The 25,760-nt window shown below is 44.5% G+C and overlaps 1 protein-coding gene across 5 annotated transcripts in view; it reads left to right on the forward strand.

Moving 5' to 3' along the window:
- Positions 1-25,760, forward strand: part of FILIP1 (filamin A interacting protein 1) — a 110,466-nt gene that overhangs the window by 80,175 nt on the left and 4,531 nt on the right. For 3 of the 5 annotated variants that reach the window (XM_052781689.1, XM_052781688.1, XM_052781687.1), the window contains 2 exons: positions 11,582-14,387; positions 21,423-21,646. In XM_052781689.1, coding sequence (XP_052637649.1) covers positions 11,582-14,387; positions 21,423-21,629 — 3,013 coding nt within the window. In that variant the 3' untranslated portion in view covers positions 21,630-21,646. Of the gene's footprint in view, positions 1-3,826; positions 3,994-11,581; positions 14,388-21,422; positions 21,647-25,760 lie in introns of those variants that run through there. The other 2 variants (XM_052781691.1, XM_052781690.1) reach the window with 2 other exon arrangements.

Consider the following 25,760-nt stretch of genomic DNA (forward strand, 5'->3'; position numbering starts at 1 on the left):
AAAAGATTAATGAAATTCTGAGGAGCAAGTTAGAGTTTCCCAGCCTTTAACGTGACTTAAAAGTGAAGGTACTCTTGATAAAGGAGTGTTTTACCTTAGCTGTGACATCCTACGTGATGTCCTCTATAGCTCTGGTACTGCCATAGTGGTGGGTACCTGGAGTGGTTGGACTGGTGATGGAGAATACTTTAATTATGAAGTCTGGTGGTGGTACAGACGTATCTCAGCTAGTGCAAGGTGTGTAAGCTCACCACTACCACGCTGCACTTTCTCTACCAAGTCTTGCAGCCAGTTGTCTGCTGGCTCACATCCAGACAACTTCAGTGACTCTACATCACGTTCCCTGTGCTTTTATTTCTAAGTTGCAGAGTAAGCTGAGGGAGCTGGCAGTCTGGGATAAGTCCCCTCTGGGGATCACTGGTGGTCCCAGGTGCCGCTGGTGACTATCATGAGGCAACTTTATATCACCTTGTCTTAGCAATCCAGCCTAATTTAGATTTTTTTCAAGGTGAGGTTGGTCAGGCCCTGGAACAGGTTTCCCAGGGAGGTTGTGATGTCTCCGTCATTGGAGGTGTCCAAGGCTCAAGCCAAGCAGGCCCTGGGCAACCTGCTCTAACTGGACCTGCAGAGGGCTGGATGAGACATCTCCAAGGTCCTTTCACACCTCAACCATTCTGCGGTTTTATGATGCAGCATCCTCTGGAGGACACCATGCATTTCTTGATGACTCTGCTTGCCCCAGGGCGAGAGGCAGTGGCTTAGACTGGGCCAGGCTCTGTGGCGTCCTCCGGGCATTCCTTTTAACACATCTCTTGACACATAGGGACACTGGCAATGCCCTCAGTCACCCTCTGGTCTTCTCATGGCACATCATAGTTCTGGCTGCTGGTTTTTTGCTGCCAAATTTGTGAAGGGTAGAGGTAATCCTTTGAGGTCTGTGGTGTGGGCAGGAGTCCACTGCGCAGCTGCTGTGGTTGTGAGTGGTTGGACTTCGTGAGACAGGTGATCCCTTCTGGCCTGCACCCCCAGTGTCCCCTCCCTTCTTCATGTCACATCTGTACCAAGCTGACTGCTACAAACTCAAAGTTGCTTTCCTAATATAAATATTAGGATCCTCTTGACATCCCTGAAATTTCTGCTCTGAGCCGAGACCATGAAAACACAGATGAGGGAAGATGGGTCGCTTGCAGTTCCAGCCTGGCCCAAGCGCGGCATCACGGACGAAAGAAGAGCCAGAGCAGATATGAGGGGACGTCTAGGAGGGTTGCGGATTTGGGAGAGGTGGGGGTTAGAAATAGAGTGCAGAGGTGAGGAGGAGCCTGGGCCTGAATGCTGGGCGCAGCAGGACTGGGACGAGCTGTACAACGAGCTCAGAGCCCACAGCCAGCTGGGACGGGGTGTGTGACCAGATATCCTCCTGCAGAGCCAGCAGCGCCGGCAGGGCAGAGCCTTGCTCTCAGCTGCTGATCACAGTCAAACCCGTCTGTCAGCAGATAGTTTTGAAACTCGCTTGCAAAGTGCTCTGTGCCTTTCTAGTATCAAACTGCCTCGAGGCTGACAACCTGCTATTGCTATCAATTATTTTGTTAACTCAGAGTGCAGACTTTTATGCAGGCAATCTAAAGCATCTAAACTCTTCCAACAATCTCCCTAAGTGCCAATATAATGCCACATCATTAAATTTTGATGGTGGATATCTATTTTAGTGTTTGCCATTGTGCGTGCAATCTCCTCTTTTTAAAGAATATGTAGCTCTACCAGAACTGTTATTAGGATTTCAAAGGACAGGGTAAGTAGATTAAGCAGAACATTTGTCTGCTCGATGCATGTGATCATTTGTAATTGCATAATCAAACACAAGTTTTGTACCAAAACCTTTCGTCTGACACTGGAAAAATAGAAACATATTGAGATGCACCAGCTTTGCACACAGGAGGCAACAATTTCTCTGTAGGACCCCAACAGCATCTTTTGGAAAGTATTTAGTAAATGAGTAGGGGAATATAAAAAGAGAGAGAATGATTAAGGCTGGTATATGTTTCCCTGGAAAATGTGACTCTACCCCTGTGAGTTTGTGTGACGGATTTCCTACATGGTGCTAATTAAGTCATGTGAAGCTAATTTACATGGCTTGTGAATGTTTTTCTCTCTAAGACTGATTCTCATTTTGGGGAGCTTGTTGGAGATCTGGGCTCTGACGTGCAGGAGTCTGGAGCATCCACTCCTGAGCTAGAGGCAAATGGGGCTGTGATCTGAGCACACGCAGCAGCACCCACCCTGCAGCGCTCCGAAAACCCCATCCTGTGTACCCCGGAGCAGGGTCCCAACCAAAACCCTAGTCCCTTTGTGCTTCTTTCTCCCACCCAGAAATGAATAATTTTGTCCTCAGCAGAGTCTGAAGAGTGTGTGGTAAATAGGGCCTTGAATAAAGAGCATAAAATCAATCATTAAGCACCTGCTTTTCAGTTGAGCACTGCCCAGCCTGCATGCTGAATGAGGAGAGGGTCCTAAAGAAAACTAATGAAAGAACACAAAATTAGACAGTTTCTCAAAAATGTAAACACACACTGGTCCATTTTTTGTGGATAATAATATTTGACATGATATGCTTTCAGTGCTTTTGGATATTACAAGCTTCTTAAGAGGAAGGTGATCGGGAAGGGGAAGGGGAAGAGGAAAGAAAAGGGGAAGGAGAAAGGGAAGGAGAAGGGAAAGGGAAGAGTGGTTTCTAGTTCCCCTTGACTGTAAAGGTGACCGTGGGCAATCTAGGGAATCGTCAGGCAAATAGAAGGAATCCCCAAATCCTTTTATGTTGGTTTGGGAACAAAAGGGCTAATTTAGGACTTCTTTAATGCAGGAAGCTAGCAAAATGGTGCTTTTCAGACCTCACGCAGACTCTCTGAGTTAGCCTTGCTACTACGCATGAGTTTTCAAAACCAAATACGCAGGTATATTAAATCCACAGGGGATTTTCTTCACGTGTTCATGCCTTTATCAACCGATCTTCAGATCAGCCAGTGCTCACCAACAGTAGCACTGTCACTTCAAACCCCAGGAGGACAAGAGAAAAGCAAGAGGAACTTTTCCTGAGTCAGAGGAACGAACTGGCAGCCCGGGCTGGGAAGCATGGCTTTTGTGCATCCTAGTTCCGTTAAGCGAAAGCAATTCGCAAGGCTTCTCCGCCATCAAATTATTCTCTCTTAATCGTTAACCTATAAACTGTAACCCCGGAGGGGGCTGTCAATAATAAACTCCGCGAAAGCGGGGCTAAGAGGAAGCGCTGCCAGAAGCGAGCCACCGCCTCCCTCCGACTCCCCCCACCCCTCCTGCCCCGCCGAGGCGCGCCGGCAGCGGCGGCGGCGGCGGCGGCGGCTCCACCCCTCTCCCTGCTCCGGCACCACGCTGCGCCCCCGGCCCCCCCCGCCCCGGCGGGCTGCAGCCGTCACCTTGCCGTGCGCGGGGGGGGGGGCACGGCAGCGACGGGAGAGAGCCGTCCCTCCGGCGGGGGGCGGCGCTGAGCCGGCGCGGGGTCTGTCCTGCCGCAAAATTTTCCTTTTTAATGCTTTAAAAAAAAAAAAAAGTTTTATTATAAGGTAAGGTCATTCGGATTTTCTTATTTATTTATTTTCCATTCGAGCGGTGCTAATTGTTCTTGTACATGCGCACTTCACTAGTTAATGGACTGGGCATAAGCGTAGGCGCCGGCGGGAGGCTGGAGCGGGGTCTGCCTCCGGGGGCGGGGGGGGGGACCGGGATGCCCGGCGTACGCCCGCCCGCCGCAGCCCCGTTCCGCCGCTCCGGCTCCGGCGCCGGCTCCGGCCGGGCTGGACGGGGCGGAACAGCGCTAAGGGGCCGGAGAGACCCGGAGCTGATTTTTAATGTTTGGCCGGAGCTCTGGAAGGTGCACCTGGTGGGGTTGTGCTGCGGGTTGGGCTTCCTCGCCCGGACAGCGTATCGAGGGGTCAGGGAAGGATAACCGCAGCTCGGAAACAGGTTTGGCGAAATTCATCTCTCAGCTGAGCGCTGCTGCTGCTTCCTTTTCTCACAGATGCTGTTTGCATGCTTTCTGCTCGTCCCCCTTCCCCTCCTCTGACCTGCGAAATTAATGTGGATCTCTTAGTTGGGGGCTGGAAAAAAATGCCCGTCCCGTTGTAATGCTGTTTTGTAGCCTGAACGGGTTTTGGTCGTGTTTTGTGTTCTTAAAGATCTTTGGTGCTTTTCTTAGGTGAACAACGTGCTGCAAAGGTGCTGGGGCACTGAATCTAATAAGCGTTCTTATTCCAAAATACTGCCTTTAGGCACTGTTCAGTTGAAGTGAGACAGTTTCAACGCAAATGAACTTCTTTCAGCAAAGTGGATTTTAACTTTTACAGAATCAGTGCTAGAAACAAAAGGAGGAAGAAAAATTGTTGTACAAGACAAGCAATGTGTCCTCCTAAGTAAAGAAAATGTTTTCTTTCTTTCAGTATAATTTGGGAACTGTCATGTAGTTTTGAAGTAGCAAGAATATTAATTTGCTTTTGATACAATTTGATACAATCACTTCTCAACAGTTAATTCAGCAGTGAAGAATAGGCAGCTTTTTACACTTCAACTTTATATAGTAGATAGCCACAAAAGTTTGTCTTTAGAGTTACTAGAGCTGATAACTTTTTTTTTTTTACAAGTTTTTAGTTGTTTTTAGAGTTGATCCTGTGATAAACTGAACAGCAACTCGGGAAGTCTGTAGCAAGGTCATTCAAACATTTGTCTCTGTTCCTTGCCTTTAAAGTTTAATGGATAGAAAGGAGAAAGTAACACAGATGTGCTTTATCCTTTTTCTTGCCATGGGGTCTGATCTCATTTACATCTTTCTTCTCTCAGTTGAGATGGATATGAGGGAAGGACTGAAGCTGATGATTCGAAAGTGTTACCTAATTTTGAATTGCCCAACTTGAGTGTTAGGCCTGATTGTTTTGCTTCCTAGAGAGCCTGACCGCCTTTTGGCTCTCTTTAATTTTAGCTGAAATTGTAAGTGCTCAGAATCGGTGAAATTCAGCCTCTGGGTATCTCAGCCTGGCCCCAAACACAGAAGCAGTGAGAAATAGTCCTGACGTGCAGGATTTCCCAGTGGCTGTAAAAATAATCTTCAAAATCAGCTGTTGTACATTAAACAGGAAAAAAAATGAAGAGGGAACTCCTTTATTAAGTTAAACCACCTCTTGCTGGTTTTCATTGTCCCAGGATTCTAGCGAGCAGCCTCTCACATCACTTAATGGGCAGCAGCTTTCTAGCTACCACTAGGAAGTTGTCCAGTCTCTCTAACTCTGCATATGCAGTAGCAAACTCTTTAGGGTTGAAGTGGAAAGACGAACTTCCGAAGGCATTTGCTTTCCCAGTGCTTCCTTGGGATTGCTGTGTGAGTGGCAGAAATGCTGTTGGCTCCCCAGGGAGGAAGCAGCCTTCATCAGCCATCAGTCAGCTCATCCTTAGAGTGACCAAGTCCTCCTTGACGTGCTTCTCTTAACCCCCACTAACTGGCCATCCACAAGATAGGATAGAGGTCATTACATCCCATCGCAACAAACTTTTTGGAATTTAAATGGCAAAATAGGGTACCACAGGAGCATTACATTTGCCATGGCTTTGTCCTAGAGCAGCAATGAGGAGCTCTGTGGACCTCCAGGCTGTGCACGAACTTAGTTAAAAGGTCCTCCAGAGACCTTACCTGCTTCCCTCCTTCCCATCCTCTTCCTTCTACCTGCTGCCCCTGTCTGGATAGCAGGGGAAATAGCTCTCCACCTCTCCCCAGATTGCCCTCCACATTAGTCCCTCCTGTGAGTGCTTCATTAAACACTGGGAGACACCTTGGGAAGCTTGGCTTAGCCTGCAAAGCAGGGAGCTAAGTCAGGCCAACGCAGCTGAAATGTGGTCCCAAAATGTTCACTTGTACGCAAACCGCAGGGGCAGCTCGTGTCCTTTCAGGTCATCCTCTGGCTTGCCCTGCCTTGCCAGGATTTCCTCGCATGGGTGAGTGCCCACTTCTATGCCAGAGGTGGAAAATGTCGCATGAGCATTGGTGGTGTTTTCTCATCTTGATGGAAGTATAAATGGAAAGGGCAATGCAAACACTAGTATAACTTTCAATAAATGTTTTGGGGGCTTTTCACTTTTTCATGCTCTGTTTGAAACATTCTGAAGTGAATGCTTTTTTGAGGGGAGAGGTGGGTTTTTGGAAATCACTGAGCATCTTTCTCCGATAACTGAAGCTTCTTCGTATTTTCTTAAAATGTTGTAAGCCACTTTGGCGAATAGCTTCTCCTATCAGCTATCAGTGCTAAGCAGGGTTTTTATAGTTCCCAGTTTGCTACATTTATTGTATTTCAAATGTAGTCATGAAGTTTATGATCCTTCAGAAGACAAGAAAATGTCTACTCGCCTCTATTTGTAATTTCTTTTGCAAATGTAGACAAGAACTAATGCTTTATTTTAGCTAAGGTCTTGCTGCTGCTACTGCTTTTACTATTTACAAATAAAATAAATGCCATCTAAAATCCAGTAATGCCCATTGGAGCTTTCCTGGTATGAAACTGTTGCAATGTCTTTCAAAAACATGAAAACATTATTCTCCAGCTGTAAGTTGTAATTCATGTTGAAGTCTTGCTCTGGTCTGAGAAGAGACACTGTGAAAATGGTATTGTGGGGTTCCTCCTTTGCATCTCAGTGACTGAACTTGACATACGCAGAAACAAAACAGGAAAAACAATGTATGTATGTGGTTAAGTGAGGTCTGTAGCTTTATCGATTCAATGAATTGATCAGCCTTAAAGAGAATGTTAAACCACCCTGATAGCTAACCAGCAGTCTCCAGCAAGAAGCCCTTCAACCACCCTGCATTTCTCATCGGAAGGAGGAGATACAGCCATCCGTGTCCTCTGTCACCTGCCCTTCAGGGCAAACTCAGGGACTCACTTGCAGCAGACCAAAGCCCTGCCTGTGTTGGACACCTCTTCCCAACATACCCAATGTGCTGTTTTACAAACTCTGTCTATGCCATAACCGAGAACCGTCTCTTACAAATACACTGACACGATAACTGGACTTCCTGGCAGCTGGCATGTAGCTGAGGGGGGAGAAAAAAGTATGGTATTGGCCAGGTTTGCTTTAAGGAAAAACTGCCATCCAAACCCGAAGGGGTGATTAGCCCCAGCCTGAGCAAGGCAGTCAGAACTGGTAGGACAAAGCACAGGAATATAACCATAATAAAAGAAATGAAGCCACATCTGTGGAGGCATAGGGTTCAGCACCTATCAGCATCCTGTCGTGCTCCTGATGATCAATCCAAAGCTTGGAGGAGGGAAGGGGAAGCACAAAGACCTTGTGCAATGAAACGCTTCAGTACCGAACCCAAAGGAAGGAGGACAGGGGGGCCTGGTTACCTTCCTCCTCGCTGCCTGCTTCCAGCACATCACTGATGAAGGAGATTAAAACAAAGCCCATAGTTGCTCTTCCTCTACTCCAGTGCCTGCCCGCTCTGCAAGCTGAGATGGGTTGTTCAAAGTTTTCACGCTCCTAACTCCCCGGCGTGGCTGCCCACAGGCCTCCCTCCTGCTGCCCTCGTGCTGCCCGGCGTGGCTGTGAGCAGCTAACGCTGCGCTCTGCGGAGGGATGCAGGAGACGCGGCTCCCTGATGCAGCAGGGACCACGCGAGGTTGCGTCAGCAGCTTTTCTAGTCCAGTGTCCTGCCCCGCGCCAGTCAGGCATCTTCCTTTGTGGTACGAAATCAGGGAACAGCGTTGTCCTGAGGTGCTTGGTTTTAACTGAGGCAGTAACCAGTTTGCACATACTCATACCTACAGGTTTGCTATTTCAGTTATCCAATGGACTGCAAGGGGGAGTGTGATCGTCCTGAATGCCGGACAGCTGTAGGGCACCTGTTCTTCAAATACCGTGGGGAGGACAGATAGCAAGGAGAGGGAGAGACCACCTGGACCCTCGTGGCAGCAGAAGACCATGTATTCAGGGAACGACGTGGGCTGCATGTTCTGACGCGATGATACGTGTGGTAACCCGTGGGGAAAAGAGGTGCTGCACGCACCTCAGCAGTGCTGTCCGCAGAGGAGGCGGCGGTACGGTCCCCCTCTCCACAGGGAACCAGAGTGGGTCGGCCTGCTTCCCTGCTGTGCTCTGGATGCCATCTTACTGATGAATGCAGATTATCCAATTGTATCCAAATATTTCTCCCCATCTCTGAAAAAAAAACTAAACCAAGACAGCAAATATAGGGACTGGACTGGCGGTACCAAATTGTTGGCTTGTCAGTGTTTTGGCTGTATCTAGCCCCACATTTCATTATTAAAGGTTTGGTTTTGGTTTGTTTGTTTTTTTTTTCTATTTTGCTTATTTTGACCCTGAATGCAGGTGCTTTCAACCTCTTGACAATCCAGAGTGCAGTTGCTCTGGATAACACATTGAAGACACACGTGCTGTGAGTCTGACGTGTTTTTAGCATTGCATCGGAGCCCATGCAGGTCTGCCTTACTTAGCAAACAGCAGCAGCAGCAGTCACATGACAAGCCTGATAATAAATCAGTTGTGAGGGTCAAGAGTGGACATCACCACCTTGCAGTCCTGCTGAAATTCCAGTTTAACCACTGAGGTATGAGAGTTGTACAAGGATGGAAAAGCGGGAGCAAGCTGAAACTCAGCTTTATTTTAGTGTTTAGAAGTAACACTGAAAAGGTGTAGATTTTGTTTGTTACTTTGGCATCTGCACAGATTTGGATGTTGCTTTCCCATCCATCCTTCACAGAACCAGATTTTAGAAGCAGTTTCCCTGAACATGGAAAACACAAGTATTGTCAAGTATCTTCTGTGGAAGTTCACCTGTCAAATCTTAGGCGGTCTAGTTTCACCGTGTAAAAGCTGAGGCAGGATAAAATGCTGCACGGTGCTTCCTACCTTGTTCAGCACGGACATGTTAGCAAATTCACCTCCAAGTTACGGTGCTTTCTTTTTGCTTTTCCCAGAGGGGCCAGGCTAGGTACAGCAAGGCAGTGACAGTGCTAATGTGCTTTCTTCTCCTGTTACTCAGTCTCATCCCTGGTGTTTCTTTGTCACAGTTTAACAGATATTTGGAGTTTTTTTTTTAGTGGCTTTCTCAGCAGTATTCCCCAGTAGACTCTCAGGTAATCGTGGGGCCAGTGAATTGTTTTACACTCTGCTTAACAGCCTGGCTGGTGTGTACCACCTGTAGCAACTGCTGGCTGAAAATCACACGTGCCCTTTATGAACAGCCAAGGAATTCAAAAGCATAGGCAGTTTTCTGAGCATCTCTAGATAGGCTTTCAAGTGGCAAGTTTGTTAGAAAACAAAATGCTGTCTTCTGTTTTTTGAATTTATAGGGGCCACCTTAAAATTTTCCTGTTGCACAAGGGAGGCTGGAAACATTCTCTGTTTTGAAGATCTCTTATTCTTGTATATAAGTTCATGACTTTGGGAGGTAGGTCATTTAGAGCACCACCAGGTTAGGGCACACCGTTCTGTCACGGCAAATAATACTTTGTGGAAGGGTGCACACTATGTCTTTAAAAATGTAGCTTGGGGGAGACAACGGAGAGTTCTTGGCAGAACTTATGCATGAAGCAGTGTGATAGAGCAGCCAGGGAATATATTGCATGCTAATAAAGTTCCTTCTTCATTGTGAAAAGTGCATGCTTTGTGAGTGGCAGCAGGTCTTTTTTTACCTTTTGACATTCTAACTTGACCCATAATGAGGCATCCACCAGCACGCCTTTTCAGTCCTTTCCAAAGAGCTGCCAAAACTAAAGAGATTTTTTTGAGAATAATCTGTGACCCAGCAAGGTTGGCTGTAAGTTTTGTTTGTTTTTCTCTCTCCCACTGGTTCCTACTATTCTCTTACTCCCACATCCTATCCGACTCATGTTTTCAAATGCATTCTTCAGCCTTCTCCTTCCCTACCTACTGCATCCTGTGTTCTGCTTTCTGACTTCCTTCTCTTTTCTTATAGCTTTTCTTTCCAGTTCCTGTTCGTTCTGGTCCCCGGAGAGCAAGGAGTGAAACATTAACAGTTGCTGTAGGACCAAGTTAATATGGCTGTTGTTATGAGTTTAGAGTTCAGGTGAGGGCTCCGGGAGACATCCTTTTTGTACGACATTGTGCCCCGGAGCTCTTTGTGCCACTTCATTGCTGGGTCAGCAGAGAGGGATGTATATCGGTGCTTCACCCACTACCATCTACAGTCCAGCATTTAAGATAAAAATACTGCTAAAAGTCGATCTTTGCTAAGATATGGATGTTCCAGTTATTGCAAGTTAGTTAACAGGTGGTAAATTGCTCTGCTATTATCACTTCACTGCGTGTCTCAGTTGCAAAGAAGTTGAAAAGTTTCAGACATAGGGTAAGCAAAGCAAGTGGATTTGAATCATCACACGTGTCTTGATAGGGGACGTGGGAGTTGCAAGTACTTTGACGGTGGTTTGAAAAACATGTCATTTCACAGTAAATTCAGTGTGCATACCTGTGTCTTTTCTAAGTTGTATTTGCTGCTTTTACAATAAGGCTCTTACATTGGTAGGGAATATATCCCTGTGTTATCTGTACCTTTTTGTCAGCTGAGGATCACCATCCTCATAAATCTGTGCTTACACCATGTGCAGGAACTTCCTGTGCTGATGTCAACATATCCTGAATATAAATCACAGATATAAAATACTTACATTGCTATTAATTTCTCCATTGAAATGTTGCATGGCTAAGGCTGGAAAATGTAGGTCTTCATTATCTTTCTGAGGATACAGCTAATTTGTGTATTGCGAGCTTTTATATTGTCTGAAAATACAGCTTTACAGACTGTATAAAGAAGAGCATTTTCCAGCTGAGTTTAGCTGTAGCCAAAGGTTTCATTAGCCTGACCCTTTGAGTCAACAGAATCTACTGTTGAAAATGGAAATGTGCCTGGAAGAAGAAACTTTTTAACATAATAGTCACTGTGCTGGCAAATTTATCTTGCTGCTAATTTCTTATGCCTGTGATGCCCGGATGGTTATCAGTTGTGTGCTAATGTAATCTTCTGTCCTGCTGGTTTATTTATAACCAGGATTGATCCATTTATGTATGGCTGCATATAGCAATTAGTTTTCATTTTTTTATCTGATTTTACACATTTTTATGTGTGCAAGACATAAGGAGGAATCCACCTTGTAAAACAGGTTTGGTATAAATGGATTGGTGAGTAGATACACCTGTCCTGTTGGGATATTATATACTTTTACCAACATCATCCTAACAGAGAAATAAATGTAAAGGAATTAAAACCTGACGTATTTGCTATCTATACATGTATAAAATTTCACTGCTTTTCAGATTTCTAGATGATTTTATATAGTTTTCAGTTAACTTTTGTAATTTAAAATGCTAGGTTTGGGAACGTAACTGTAGTAGGTAGTTATTTCTTGAAAGACTACCTGGGTTATTAATGAAAGAAAAATGATAAAATGAAGGTGACTTAGAAAATAGAGAAATACACCTATATATATATATATATATATTAGTTTAATGCATCTCTTCTAACTTGTTTCAGGTTGAAGAAACTTCTTGAGCAGGAGAAGATCTATCAAGCCCGGAAGGAGAAGGAACACACAAAGAGACTCAATAAACTAAGAGAAGAACTAGTCAAGCTCAAATCATTTGCACTCATGCTGGTGGATGAAAGACAAATGCATATTGAACAACTTAGTCAACAAAGTCAGAAAATACAGGACTTAAACCAAAAATTAAAGGAAGAAGAAGAAAAGCTTAAAATTATTAGTGCAAAAACAAAAGAAGATGGACAAAAACTGATGAAGTTAGAGGCAGAACTGGAACACAAAACATCATCATTTTCTCAAGAACATGAGGAGATGACTGCTAAACTGGCTAATCAAGAGTCACATAATAGACAGCTAAGACTTAAGCTAGTGGGGTTGACTCGCAGAATAGAGGAGCTAGAAGAAACTAACAAAAATCTTCAAAAAGCTGAGGAGGAACTCCAAGAACTAAGAGATAAAATAGCGAAAGGGGAATGTGGGAACTCTAGCTTAATGGCAGAAGTAGAAAACCTCCGCAAGTGTGTGCTCGAAATGGAGGGGAAAGATGAAGAGATCACAAAAACTGAATCCCAGTGTAAAGAGCTGAAAAATAAACTGCAAGAGGAAGAGCACCATAGCAAAGAGCTGAAACTTGAAGTGGAGAAATTGCAGAAAAGAATGTCAGAACTAGAGAAGCTGGAAGAGGCTTTCAGTAAAAGTAAGTCCGAATGCACCCAGCTACACTTAAACTTGGAGAAAGAAAAGAATTTGACTAAGGATTTGATAAATGAGTTGGAAGTGGTGAAGACTCGAGTGAAAGACCTTGAGGCATCAGAAAGCAAGTTGGAAAAGGCTGAAATAAGCTTAAAAGATGACCTTACAAAGCTGAAGTCATTTACAGTAATGTTGGTTGATGAACGAAAAAATATGATGGAAAAAATAAAACAGGAGGAAAAAAAGGTTGAGGGTCTAAACAAGAATTTTAAAGTTGAACAAGGGAAAGTTATGGATGTAACAGAGAAACTGATAGAAGAAAGTAAGAAATTTTTGAAACTGAAATCTGAAATGGAGGAGAAAGTGTCTAGTTTGACAAAGGAAAGGGATGAGTTAATTGGCAGACTCAGAAGTGAAGAAGAAAAATCCTCTGAACTAAGCTGTAGAGTTGATCTGTTAAAGAAAAGAATCGATGGTATGGAGGAAGTAGAAAGAGAAATTACAAGAGGTCGAACCAGGAAAGGACCAGAGCATGGTTGTCATGAGGACAACAAGATTAAAGAACTTACCATTGAAATTGAAAGACTGAAGAAACGTCTCAAACAATTGGAAGTGGTTGAAGGAGATTTGATGAAGACAGAAGATGAATATGATCAGCTAGAGCAGAAATTTAGGACAGAGCAGGATAAAGCTAACTTTCTTTCTCAACAGCTGGAGGAGATGAAACTCCAGATTGCCAAAACCAAAGCAATAGAAAAAGGTGAAGCAGTGAGCCAGGAGGCAGAGCTGAGGCACAGGTTTCGTCTGGAAGAGGCCAAAAGCAGAGATTTGATAGCAGAAGTTCAAGCTCTTAAGGAAAAAATCCATGAGCTGATGAACAAAGAAGACCAGCTTTCTCAGCTCCAAGTCGATTATTCGGTTCTGCAGCAAAGGTTTATGGAAGAAGAAAACAAAAACAAGAGCATGGGGCAGGAAGTTCTGAACCTAACAAGAGAGCTGGAGCTTTCTAAGCGTTACAGCCGTGCTCTGAGGCCCAGCATAAATGGACGAAGAATGGTCGATGTTCCCGTGACGTCCACCGGCGTGCAAACAGATGCTGTAAGTAGCGAAGCAGCAGAAGAAGAAACTCCAGCAGTGTTTATAAGGAAATCCTTCCAGGAGGAGAATCACATCATGAGCAATCTGCGACAGGTAGGTCTGAAAAAACCCATGGAGCGTTCTTCAGTGCTTGAGAGATATCCTCCAGCAGCGAATGAACTTGCAATGAGGAAATCTTGGATACCATGGATGAGAAAGAGGGAAACTGGGGCTCAGGCAACTCCTGATAAAGGAGCCCGAACCCATGGTAGTCCAGCGCATCCCGGGGAGGTTGTCCTTTCACCAAAGCAGGGTCAACCTCTTCATATTCGGGTGACACCAGACCACGAGAACAGCACAGCTACTTTGGAGATAACCAGTCCAACCTCAGAGGAATTTTTTTCAAGTACCACTGTCATTCCTACTTTGGGAAATCAGAAGCCACGAATAACCATCATTCCTTCTCCAAACGTTATGCCACAAAAGGGAAAAGGCAGTGAAAGCCCCATGGGTCCAGATCGTTCTATGTCTCCAGTCACTATAACAACATTCTCCAGGGAAAAGTCCCCAGAGGGAGGGAGAGCACCCTTTGCCGACAGACCTACATCGCCAATTCAGATTATGACAGTATCAACATCCGCAGCACCGGCAGAAATCTCTGTCTCCCCGCAATCACAAGATATGACCATGGGAAGGGCCGTCTTCAAAGTAACACCAGAAAAACAAACAGTCCCGACTCCAATCCGCAAGTACAATGCCAACGCCAACATTATTACGACAGAAGACAACAAGATCCACATCCACTTGGGTTCCCAGTTTAAACGCTCTCCCAGTGCTGCACCCGATGGTGCGAGTCCTGTGATAACAGTCAGACCAGTGAACATAGCAGCAGAGAAAGAAGTTGTGACCGGTACCGTCCTTCGATCGCCCCGGAACAACCTGTCCTCGCGACCGGCAGCAAGCAAGGTGACAAGTACTATCACTATAACGCCTGTTACAACGTCTTCCACCCGAGGAACACAGTCAGTGGTAAGCAGTGTAGTCTCATGATGTAGTCTTCCTGGTAAGGAGAAGGGCAACCATGGTTTGGGTTTGAGACATCAGCAGGGAAAATGGGTGGGGTGAGGAGGAACTCTTGACTTCCCTATATTTGTTTCAGATACAAGCTTAACTATAAAATCAGAATTTACCTGATTCATATATTTTTGTACCAGTGTTGGATGCTGGTGTACTTTTGGCATTATCTCCCAAAGGAGTAACTTTCAAAGGAGGTCCCTTCAAAGTTCCTTTAAAGTTAATTTGGTAATGACAATCCTGTAAAATTGCAAGTGAGAGACTGAGAGGGACAAAGAATGATGGAGATGACAGAGCGGGAAACTATTTTTGGTTTTGGTGAGTGCAATTTCTGACTTCTGAAAATAACTCATAATGATTTTTGGCCCAGCTGGCAGGTCTTTAGAGTCTGATCACACAGGCTAGTATTTCTGTGGTATAATCCCAATATAGTTATAATTCAATTAATATCTGCTATAATACTGAACTCCAAAGGAATAAATAGGCAGACATGGTATCACTGCTTACAGCTCCAAGCCTCTTTCAGCCAGTGAGTAGTAAAGCTCTTTCTGTTCCTCTGAAATTCTCAACTTCTGTGAGTGCTGTATTACAATAGTGCTTCCTCTAACATATTTTTTTGCTGCTTTCTCTCTGTGCCTCTGTGGTGGTACCCCAGCTTCTTTTTTACTTAAATCCGTCTCTCACCTCTGTCTTTAAACATTGTGGACAATATTTATTGATAGTCCTCCCTCCAGGTTTATTATTGGACATGGTTTTGCATTGCTTTAGTTGGAAATACCCTGGAAAGAAGAATTTAACCAAAATAGAAAACCAGCAGTACTGTATTAGTCCAAAAGCTTATTTAGCTAGACAGAGCCTGCAGCAGATGCTTAGGGGAAGATTATTTTAAGTGGGTAAACACACAGTAATGTTTCCCTCAGCGTCTGTTCCCAGTTTTTGGCAATAGGTGGGTATTTCTTTCTGAACCAGGGCCTGTAGCCACATCTTTGTGTTTAATAGACTGTGGCGGAGTTTTCTTCTATTTATTCTTCTAATTGCTTTTTGAACTCATTTATACTGTTGTTTCCACAACATCAGGGGGCAGTGAATTCACTTGCAGGCTCTGGGAAAAATGCTCTTTTGTTTGATACCTTTTATGCAATACATTCATTGGTTACAGCCTCTTTCTTGTATCTTGACAAATACTGAATAGTCATCCCCTGTTCATTTGCCCATGCTGCTCAGGAGTCTGCAGACCCCTACAACATGCCTCTTCAGCCACCTCTTTCCAAGCTGAAATGTCAAAGTGTATTTAAGATACACTTCCACACTTTTGGAGAGAGGCTGCCATTCCCATTTAAGCCCCCTGACTTAAGAAAACTTGCATTTGTCATACAGATCTATTTGGGATTGCACATGTGCTCGCTCTCTCTACCCCCACAAATATAATGTATTGTAGATACTTTACTGTACAGTGTTTTCCTACATGCTAGAGGCAACTGTTCGTTTTTTAAAAAGTCTTGAATTAATTAATTTACAAGCTCCTTTGTCTCTCAGAAGCTTGGAAGCTTTTTTTTTTAAGAGTTCCTCATGCTTTTTTACTAGATGTCTTTCTCTACTGTGATGATGCACTGAACCGTGGCAGACGAAATTTTTTGTTTTGTTTTCATCTGGTTAAAAAGTGGCTTCTTTCTTCACTTCATCCTCCCTGATTTGGAATGTAAGGAAAATAGTTCAACCATAAGATTTACTTCATCTTATGCTTCCCTTTGTTTTTTAAGGTCCCTGGTCAGATGAGCAGGGAACTTCGAACAAGCCCAAACGTGCCTTATCCTCCCTAACCCCCTGGAAAAAAAATAGAAGTTGTATATCCACCATCTGTTTTGCAAATGCCTACGAACACATTTGAATACTCCAGTCAGAAGAAACAAGTTGTGATCATTTACTCCATAAACCTGGAAGAAACCAACATCGATATAATTTTGAGGGGTTAAGTTCATAAAATCAAACTGATACACAGCTGCTTTCTTAGCTGACTGGTTTTAATTTTTTTCTTAACTCTCCTCATACAAGATGCTTTGTACAATGTACTAATGCAGTGCCAAGCTACAAAGGGGAAAATAATTCTGAGATTCCTAGCTCTCATCTGTTGCTATAACAAATTTGCAGTTACTGTTTTCATATCGGAGAACATTTAACTCTTCTTCCAGTTTGAGTTTATAGAGTTATCTTCAGTACTGCAGGTGAAGTTAATTTTAAGGTGCACACACGGTACTTTTAAAGGTTCAGCCTGAACTGTGGTGTGTGCCTGCATATGTGAGTCCAAAACCAGAGACTGTGGTTTCATGATGGACCATCATGATTTTTGAAACCGACGAATCCATGGATTAAGGGGTGTTATGGTTGTGTTGATTTATGCTGACATACACTCTAGAGTAGCTAGAGATTTATATTCCCCTGATCGAAGCCCTCTTCTGAGTCTGCAGCAGTTCTGATTTACGTAAAATGAGACCCTGATCCAAAGAAAGACAGAGGCACCTGAAGGAGAACTTGGGAAATTTTTGAGCATTTAACCAGAGGGATGAACCAAAAAAGGCACCGGTCAGTGACTGTGTCTCCACTGGCACCTGAAATCACTGGACCCAAATGTTTTGGAGGTACTTCATGTTCTGCCTGCTGCACAGCTGCCGAGCAGCTGGCTTTGTCACACCAGCGCTGCCACCCAGCATAGTCCAGTCTCACAGGAGCCTACACAGCAGGAGATGATGTGATGGAGACTGTTTGACTAGCTGGACTGAATTCAGCATTTAACAGAACCATTGCCACTTTGATTAAAAAAAAAAAAAAAAAAAAGAACCAAACCCTAAGCTGGTAACTGCCTTTTAAATGATAGCCTACAGGTTTGGGTCATTACCACAGAAGTGGAAAAAATGGGGTTTGGTCCTCCTTAGCTTGCTTAGAGTCAAACCCACTCCCAGGAAAATACTCGGACTACCCTAACAGACCTAGCAGATAATTTTTTATTACAGATGGACCACAGCACAGCCAAAAATTCAAGACTATGAGACCAGAGGATATGCAGACCAAAATGAGCCTGAAACTGTAGCCTGGTTGTTAGTCTTGCCTTAGCACATTAGCCCAAGTCCCTGTTCCCAGGACAGTTCGTATAGTTTACAGTAAAAAACCCACAGAATAAAAACAAATATTCTTGGGGAAAAAAAACAACTGTGGTGCCTATATCCTGTTTTTTTGATTTAGGCCTTACATTTGGCTGTAGGATTGCTGGTGAATTTGGATCTTCTGTGGCTACCAGGATGGGTGTCAGTCCTATTAATCCCTTCACCCCTGTGCTCCCCACCTCCTACAAGCCTGGCATCCAGCGCCAGCTGTTTATGCTGCCAGGGTACAGAGTGAATCCGGTGACATGCAAATCTGCAGGGAGCAGAGGGAATCCCCGCTGCAGCAGAGCCAGCGTAGTGAGTGGCACGGCACCAACCACGCAGAGCGTCCTGTGACGGAGGCAGCAAGGCACGGCTGAAAGGCTGGTGGGTGCCAGAGCTAACTGGGCACACGTTAAAGCAGCTATAAGGCTACTTTCATTTGGGCAGCATTTAGTTTGAGGTCGGCATCTAAATTTAGCTCTTTGTACATGTCCCATATATGCTCTAAGCTTCTGTTGGAGTTACTAGGGATCCAGGGGTCAGCTCACTTGCCCGTATAGAGGTGCACGGTGCTCTCTGCATGCCCAATGGCAGTTGAGACACGTGCGTGAGGCTGGTAGGTGTAACACGGACCTGTACCTTTCTGCAGCAGAAGCTGGCGGGATACCTCAGATGGCACAGGATGCCTCAGTGTGGGCAACTGAGTCAGCCCCTAGTCATCAGTCCCGTTGCCAGCACTGAGCCTGTGTGCTGGCTCCGTGGAGACTGGAGGAGGGTGATTCAGCAGAGACTCCGCTAGCTTCAGTGTGAGCTGAATTGCCCACTGGGCTCCACTGACTGTATTGACTAGATCTCAAGTCCCACCCTTTCAGGATTTCAGCCTAAACATACTTCTTCAGTGTCATTTTAAGTGCTGTCAAGTAGCCTACCTAACTTCCAGCTGCTTTATCAGAGGTTGCAGGTCTCTTTGGGTCCTCTGTCTTAATCTACCAGCCCTGTGCAGACAGCTTGAGTAGCCCAGGGCATCTCAAATTGCACTAGATATCTGTGTCAGCCACCGAACTGAACCATTTCTGTCCAGGGCAAGCTGGTCCCTGATCTGATCGGGAACAAGTGCTGAAAAAGCACCTTTGTTATTAAAATATTCCAAAAGTGAATGTGTGCGTGAAAGCACGCTTTTTGTGTGTTAATAAAATGCACTAAGCAGGATCTTTTATAAACCACTAAAACATGCTAAATGTTCTGTACATGCAAATTGCTTTTCTTCCTTTAATGGGACTGTCCAACCTTACAGCTTAATACACCTGCCAGTGTCTGCAGTGAGTGCTGATTATCAACCTAACCAGCTTAGCGGCTGCATGTATTTATCTCACTCTCAGTAATGTATTTATTAACCTCGCTTGGCCCCCTGTGCTGTTCCAGCACCACGTCCTGCCAGCTCAGAGCCAGCCAGCGTCACTCTGTGTGTGTCCCGCGGGGCCGTGTCTCGGGCGCTCCGTGCCGGCTGCCTACGAATTGGCTTTCTGGTTGGAGCTGCATTTCTGTATCAATCAGAAGACAGCAGCCTACAGACAAACGGGGCTGGAGGGAACTGCTTAGAGCTTGGTTCTTGGACGAAATGACCAAGAGACAGACGGTCGTGTGGGTTCTCTGCCACGGACACTACGACGCGTCCTCTGCTGCGTACCCCGGCACTCTCGCCAAAGGGGACTGCTTGCTGAAGAGCCACCTTTGTGCCATTTCACTTAGCAAACTCAAACCGCTTTCACAGCTGCGTGTGAAGCAGGCATTAGCTTCCATATGATCAACACGTTAGTATGCCTTAAGGAAGGCAACTAAGAAATTTAAAGCAAGTTAGAGTTCTTTTCAAAGTGCTTTTGAGTGATTTAGGCTTGAAATGAGTAACTTGAAAGCGCCCAAATCCTTAGTTAATAATTTACATGTGAATAAAGCTGAAGAAATGCCTGAGATTCCAGCTACTTCATTTGATTGCCTCATGTTTACACACTGTGGAGCTCTTTCAGGGAGTACAAGATGTTTGTCATTTGGGTTCCCTGGGATGTTGACATATTTTCCAAGGCTGATGGAATGCATTTGCATGTTTTGCCCTACAGAATTGTATGGGCCTAACTTGTTTTGACATCTACATGTGAGTTCCATATTAGCCTTTAGACTGCCATTGTAAATGTTGCTTTTAGTTATTGAAAATGGCTTCCTTCCTGCCAGGCAGACAGCATTCAAGTTTTCCAATTGTGATTTTTTTTTTGTGTACACATGGGGTTTTGAACTGTTCTTAGAAGATTAAGGAATGGTTTTGCTTTGAATACTCAGGATGCAGACAGAAGGCTCTGATGCTACTGGCTGGAAATCCTTCGAGAGAGAAAAATGCTCCTTTGCGGAGCATTTTTTAAGAGCATTTTTAAGTAAATGTGCAAATACATGTTGCAGTTGATGCGATCTACTAATCCAATCTATTTCAGCAGTTTAGTTTTATTTTGCTTACATGTCGTAAGTTGCAGAATTTACTGATTTAGCAGATGGGTCTAGCTAGGATTCCAGGATCTTATGAGAAGTGTTCTCTTTTGTGAGATCAAAGTCTTCATTCATTATCTGAACAGAAAAAAGTCACATATGAAATTCAGCTGAGACACTGAAGTTGTCACCGTTAACGTTTGTGTCTGTATTGCACACTGCAGAAGATAAAACACATTTTCCTTTCAGAATTGTCATGGTTATAAGTATTTTCTTTAGGTCGTGGTCCATAAGGGGTAGCTTCCAGTTTTGGCCTTGCAGAGTATGTGCCACATTATCTGGCCAGTGGAGACAGAAAATAGCAGCTGGCCCTTTTGAATCTTTTTGTCCTATCCAAGTGCTCCTCGTGCATTTACACAGTGGGATTCAGTTGCCTAAACATATGTACTGATTGCATTTCCCAAGCTATGGGATAGCTGGCCTGGCCTCCAGCTGGTGCTCCAGAAGGGCACAGACGCCTGGTAGGAGCTGTGCTGGGTCTGCCAGCCCCACGCTTGGGTCCTCAACCACTTAGGCCATTTTTATTTTTTTTTTATTCTAAAGTCCTCAAACTTGAGGCTAAGTGTGCTTGGTAGGCTGTTGTCCAGGGCAGGAGACTGGCAGGGATAGTAAAATGACCGTGTCTGCACCGCCTTGAGGTATCCCTGGAAATCTGGGCTCCCTGCTTCACCCTCACCAGAGTTCATCAAGCTGTGGCTAGGGCTCGGAGGGGGAGAGCCCTCTCCCACATCCCTCCTCCCACAGCCACAGGAGAAGGAAATCCAACGCTCTGTCTCTCTCCCCTAGTCCCTTACGCTTCCCGGTACAGAAAAAAGTGGTGCCAGCCATGGCCCCAGCATACTTTGGGAAGCAAAGTTCAATTTTATCTATAATGCTGAGAAATCTTGCCCCAGCTCTGAAAATATGGCAGTTACGTGGCTATACGGTTCTGGGAGCCCATGCTAGTCTGTGCAAGATGCTAATATTGTACCTGTCTGACAGCTAAGCTAGCATTTCGGTAGCCTCTAAAGCCGTCCTGCACTGTGTCATGCTGTGGAATCGGAGTTTTGCAGGGATTCCCATCCCTATGACGTCTTGGTCCGAAACACCGGACCTCAGCTCTGGGACACTCGTTTGACCCCGACTGTACCTTTGGCCCTACTCTAGCAGTATGTGCTATGGCCAGGTTCCAAATGTGAACATTAATTTGCTAATAGGCGTGATTTGGGACATTGTTGCTTGAGAGGTCAATGCAGAACCGATGAAAAGTATAAGATGAGCATATACGAGAAGAAAAAGTCCTCCGTTCATGTCCTTTCTCTCTCTCTCTCTTTTGCAGACAGGACAGGATGGGTCATCCCCGAGACCTACACCCACCCGCATTCCTGTGTCAAAAGGTATGAAAGCAGGAAAGCCAGTAGTGACAGCCCCAGGAGCAGGAAATGTGACAAAATTCGAGCCTCGTGCCGAGACTCAGTCTATGAAAATAGAACTGAAGAAATCTTCAGCCAGCAGCTCTACCTCCCTGGGCGGGGGTCAGGGCTGATGGCGATGGCTCAGGGGGTATGTTCTGCAGGTTTTCTGCTACGATGGAAGTCAGCCCCCTGTCTGTGTAGTTGCTCACGTTTGCCTGTACTAATGAAGTCCTGCAGCTGTCACTTAAACAAACTAATAAGTGTGTGCACTGACTACTTAAGTAACAACATCCTTTTGTCTTCTTACTGAAGTTTAAAAAAGAAAAAAAAAAGCCATCAAAAAGGCAGTTGTTCGCCAGGAAGTTCTTCAGCCTAGGAGGTGAGAATGGGGCAACTGCACTAGCTTATTAATGTAGTTCAGGAATTCTTAATGATAGATTTGGTCACTTTTTAATAGATTGAAGGAAATTTGGTCACTTTTACTAGATTGTCTTCCACCTTAACAGATCACTTTCCACCTTCACTACTGCACGGGGCACTTTCCTTCCTGCCTGTGATCACATTATCAAGATGCCGCGATGCCTAGGGAAGCAATGCCAGGAGACAGCGCACTTGGGGTCCTGTTTTAATGAAAGCTAGTACCTCAGGTGCGGGAGGGAGGGAGGGGAAGAGAGGAAGGATGGGCACCGTGTGACCAGTCTTCTCTCTAGGCGTCTCCCATCCAAATCAGCGTTTTTCAGTGGTGAGCTGCTTTCTCAAGGTGGTTACAAATTTCAAAGGGGTAGGGAGGTTGCACAATGTTCAGCAGCAGCAGTGCTAAGCAGCAGCTTATTTCTTCCAGAGGGGCTTAACACTTGTAGGCAGTGCTTACAACCAGGTCCCTGACTTACACACACTGCCAGCTTACTTACACATACTGCCAGCTCAGGGGTCAGATGAAGGCAAGGGAGCCAAAAGGTGTTTAGTCTTTAGAAAAAGCTTGAGAAACATTGGTCTGGCTAAAATCAATATAGTCCGTCCGTGCCTGCTCCAAAGACCACTAAAGGCTCTGAAGCAAGTCACTCCATTGACTTCACTAGGTTTTCAGTGTTCCTGTTTGGATGAACTTGTGCTATATTTAAACGTTAGCTGCCAAGCATCCTTATGTCTTAGAGGGGAAGTCAGCACAGACTGCTGGTGGCAGAAATTGCTATTTAAAGGCACAGCTCAGGTACAGACAGTGAAAGAGATAGGGTTTGGTATGGAAGTTACTCTCAATTCTCAGTTGTTTGAAATATTTTCTCTTAAATACAGACTGCCTCACAATACCATGGCAATTCATTGTTTTTCTCTCCCTCTTTGTGATTTCCTCCTTTATATGTTTGCATTTTTAAGCATGTTTTACAGAATTGTGCCAGCATGGAAATGGTGTGGATGCTGATGATTGTTATGATTGTTTATTTAATAACAGTAAAGTTATTAAAGGGTGTCTCTATTAAGTGATCAATTTCCACAGAAGAAAGTCACAACGAAAAGAAATGGAGCTGAGCAGACTGATAAATGAGGGTTTTAAAGCTTTTATAATACCTCAACCACCACAGCAAGCTGTAAAGGACCCAGTGATTAGGAATAGCTTTCAGAAGGCAAGGCAGGAAGACCACCAATAAATAATAAATACAATTCACAGAAAAGAAAATGCACCATTGGGTGAAATATTAAATGGCTTTCTGTCTGGGAGAAGAGGTTTGATGGAAGAATCTGCCACAGAAGGTCAACAAAATTATAGTCAGTCCAAGCAATGTTTAGTCTTCAGTCTGCACTTTGCATTGCTCTCCAATTTAAGATCCAGGTATGGCCATTATCCCAGCGTAAAGCTGGCATTTTATTATTCACATGAAGGGCATTTTGTCTGTGGTATAAAAGCTGCTGCTGCATCAGAAAAGAAGTAGGTTTCAATTTTTACACGTGTAACACCTGCAATACCTGTTAATTTTAAGATTCTGGTTCCTATGACATCTGAAAATCAGATTCATATTAGGAGCATTTTTCATAACACTCAATTCCCAGTATTTCAGATAAAACTTGGAAACTAGAATTAGCCAGCAATGTGAGTTACTATGCCAGAAATACATCAGATCCTCTCAACTAATTGTTATCACTTAAAAGCCTTGATTTGTCAATAAATTGTTGCCGAGATCTTACTGTTCGTACTGTAACATAGACTTTTCAACAGATGTTTGAAGAAAACACATTATTAAGAGCTTTTTGCTGGATATTCACTCTAAATATTGGCACTGAAGCAAGTCTTCAGGTCAAAACAGTCATTTAAATAATACTGCGAACATGAGCCCCAAGCTAATGTGGCTTGATACAGTGATGAACTACAGCTGCCTTAAGCCTTCCTTTTCAGATCCTTGTTTCAAAGAAACTTAGTTCCTTATTTAACTGTTGCTATACCCAAGGCAATACTCTATGTGTGCCTGTGGTTGAAAATTTGTTTGTTTTGTTTGAGATCTAAGAAACTAATTCACCTGGAGAAACAAGCCAGCCTTACCGTACCTGAAACCCAGGACACACAAATTAGCGCAACTGAACGAGAACTGCAGGCACAAGCCGGGGATTACTCTTGTAGTCAGTAGGATTTCATGAGACGGACTCAAGAAATTCCAGACAGGTCAGACCAAGGGTCATGTTATTTTTCCCAGGGGCAACACAACAGAAAGGAACTTTTGCTCCATAGCAGAAGCCTAGAGAGTTGGAATCAGGCAACTGGTTTAACTGTTAACTAAAAATAGGTATTTAGTTGTACTAATCATTTTTAACATCTGTTTTAACTGACCCGAGGTTCTTGTTTCTTAAAGGTAGAAGAAGGGTAAGATGAAGAAAAAAGAAAGCCTGTAGTTCAGAAGTCTTAAAAGTTGACGTGTGACTGTATTATATTGGAATTTCCTCTGGCTCTGAAGACAGTTATGTTTAGTGACTACAATAAGGTCCTCCATGCGGTAGGTCAGCTCCAGAAGGCAATTTAGACAACCAAGTCTAAAGACGGTGCCTAAGCCCCAGAGGCATCCTGAAGATCTTCCTGAAGTTCTTCCACTGCCCTGATCTAGTCAGTGTTTCAGTTGTGACTTAACTAGCACAGCAGCCTCTGAACCTAATCAAGATCCATAATCGAGGTATTCTTGTATTTCTTCTCAGGGCTTTAAGTCAAGCCACAATTTCATGGTCACTTAAAGTCAGGATATAACCCCACACTGGAGTCAAAAGCTGTAGTCCTGTCTTTGTCACCTCCAGCCAAGAAAGTACTCGCTTCCATGTGGTTGTCCCTTGAGCTGGCACAAGTGTTTGTTTGAACTTAACTGGGGAACTGATCTGAACTAAAAGGAATCTGGCAAAAAGCAGAAAGGCTAGCTTTAACAGAGCTTAGTTCCAGGCTCTCGGGGCAGAAAAAGAAAGAAGGCAGGCGTAGGAAACCAGCGGCTGTTTTAAAGTGACTGTGGAATCATGAATGCCTCTTAGCAGATCAAATACCACACAAATGTAGGGGTAGTGCTGCTTGTTTTAAAAACCTTTGAGTGAAACCTTTCTTCAACAGTAGGAGACGAGTCCCCTCTTCTCACCGCTATCTGAAGAGACTCAAACCCCCATCAGCTCCAGCCAGGTTCACCAATGGCACTGACAGCTGAGGGGGAAGAAGGTGGCATTCTCATTCCCTCCTGTAAAGGCTGTGCTGTTCTGTGTGGAGGGCTTCAGTATTCACTGAGCAGAAACAAGAGGGTGGTTGAGTGGTGAGGATATCGAACGAGGAGGAGGGAGATCCCTTGGATTCTGGTCCCTCTTCCAAAGGCTGCCTTTGAGCCTGGCCTTTTGTGAAAAGAAGGCTTGTAAGATGAAGTGTCTGTGTTCATCTATACCTCCATCTGTCCTTCGTTGATGAATAACATTGAACACATCAACCAATTTCAGCCAAATCTGACAAAGCAATAGGGGTCTCCAGAATAAGAATTTCTTCCAGTTTAATGAAAAGGGCAACAGGGAAGAGGAGCAAGAACCTTAGCAGTGCCCCACTGCGCGGAAGAATGTAGCTTGAGCTACATACACCTTCATACAACATCAAAGAATGAACACAAGAGACTGATGTCAGAAGTACCACAAGGACAAGCCTTGTTCAGACCTCAGATTTTACTAGGCACCAAAGAATCAAACTCTGATACACCAATCTGTAGGAAAATATTAGGGCCTTTATTTACAGGGCTTTTTGTGTATTCTACATTACTGGATTA

This window comes from Harpia harpyja, chromosome 3 (genome assembly GCF_026419915.1).
Source record: "Harpia harpyja isolate bHarHar1 chromosome 3, bHarHar1 primary haplotype, whole genome shotgun sequence".
NCBI classification, from domain to species: domain Eukaryota; kingdom Metazoa; phylum Chordata; class Aves; order Accipitriformes; family Accipitridae; genus Harpia; species Harpia harpyja.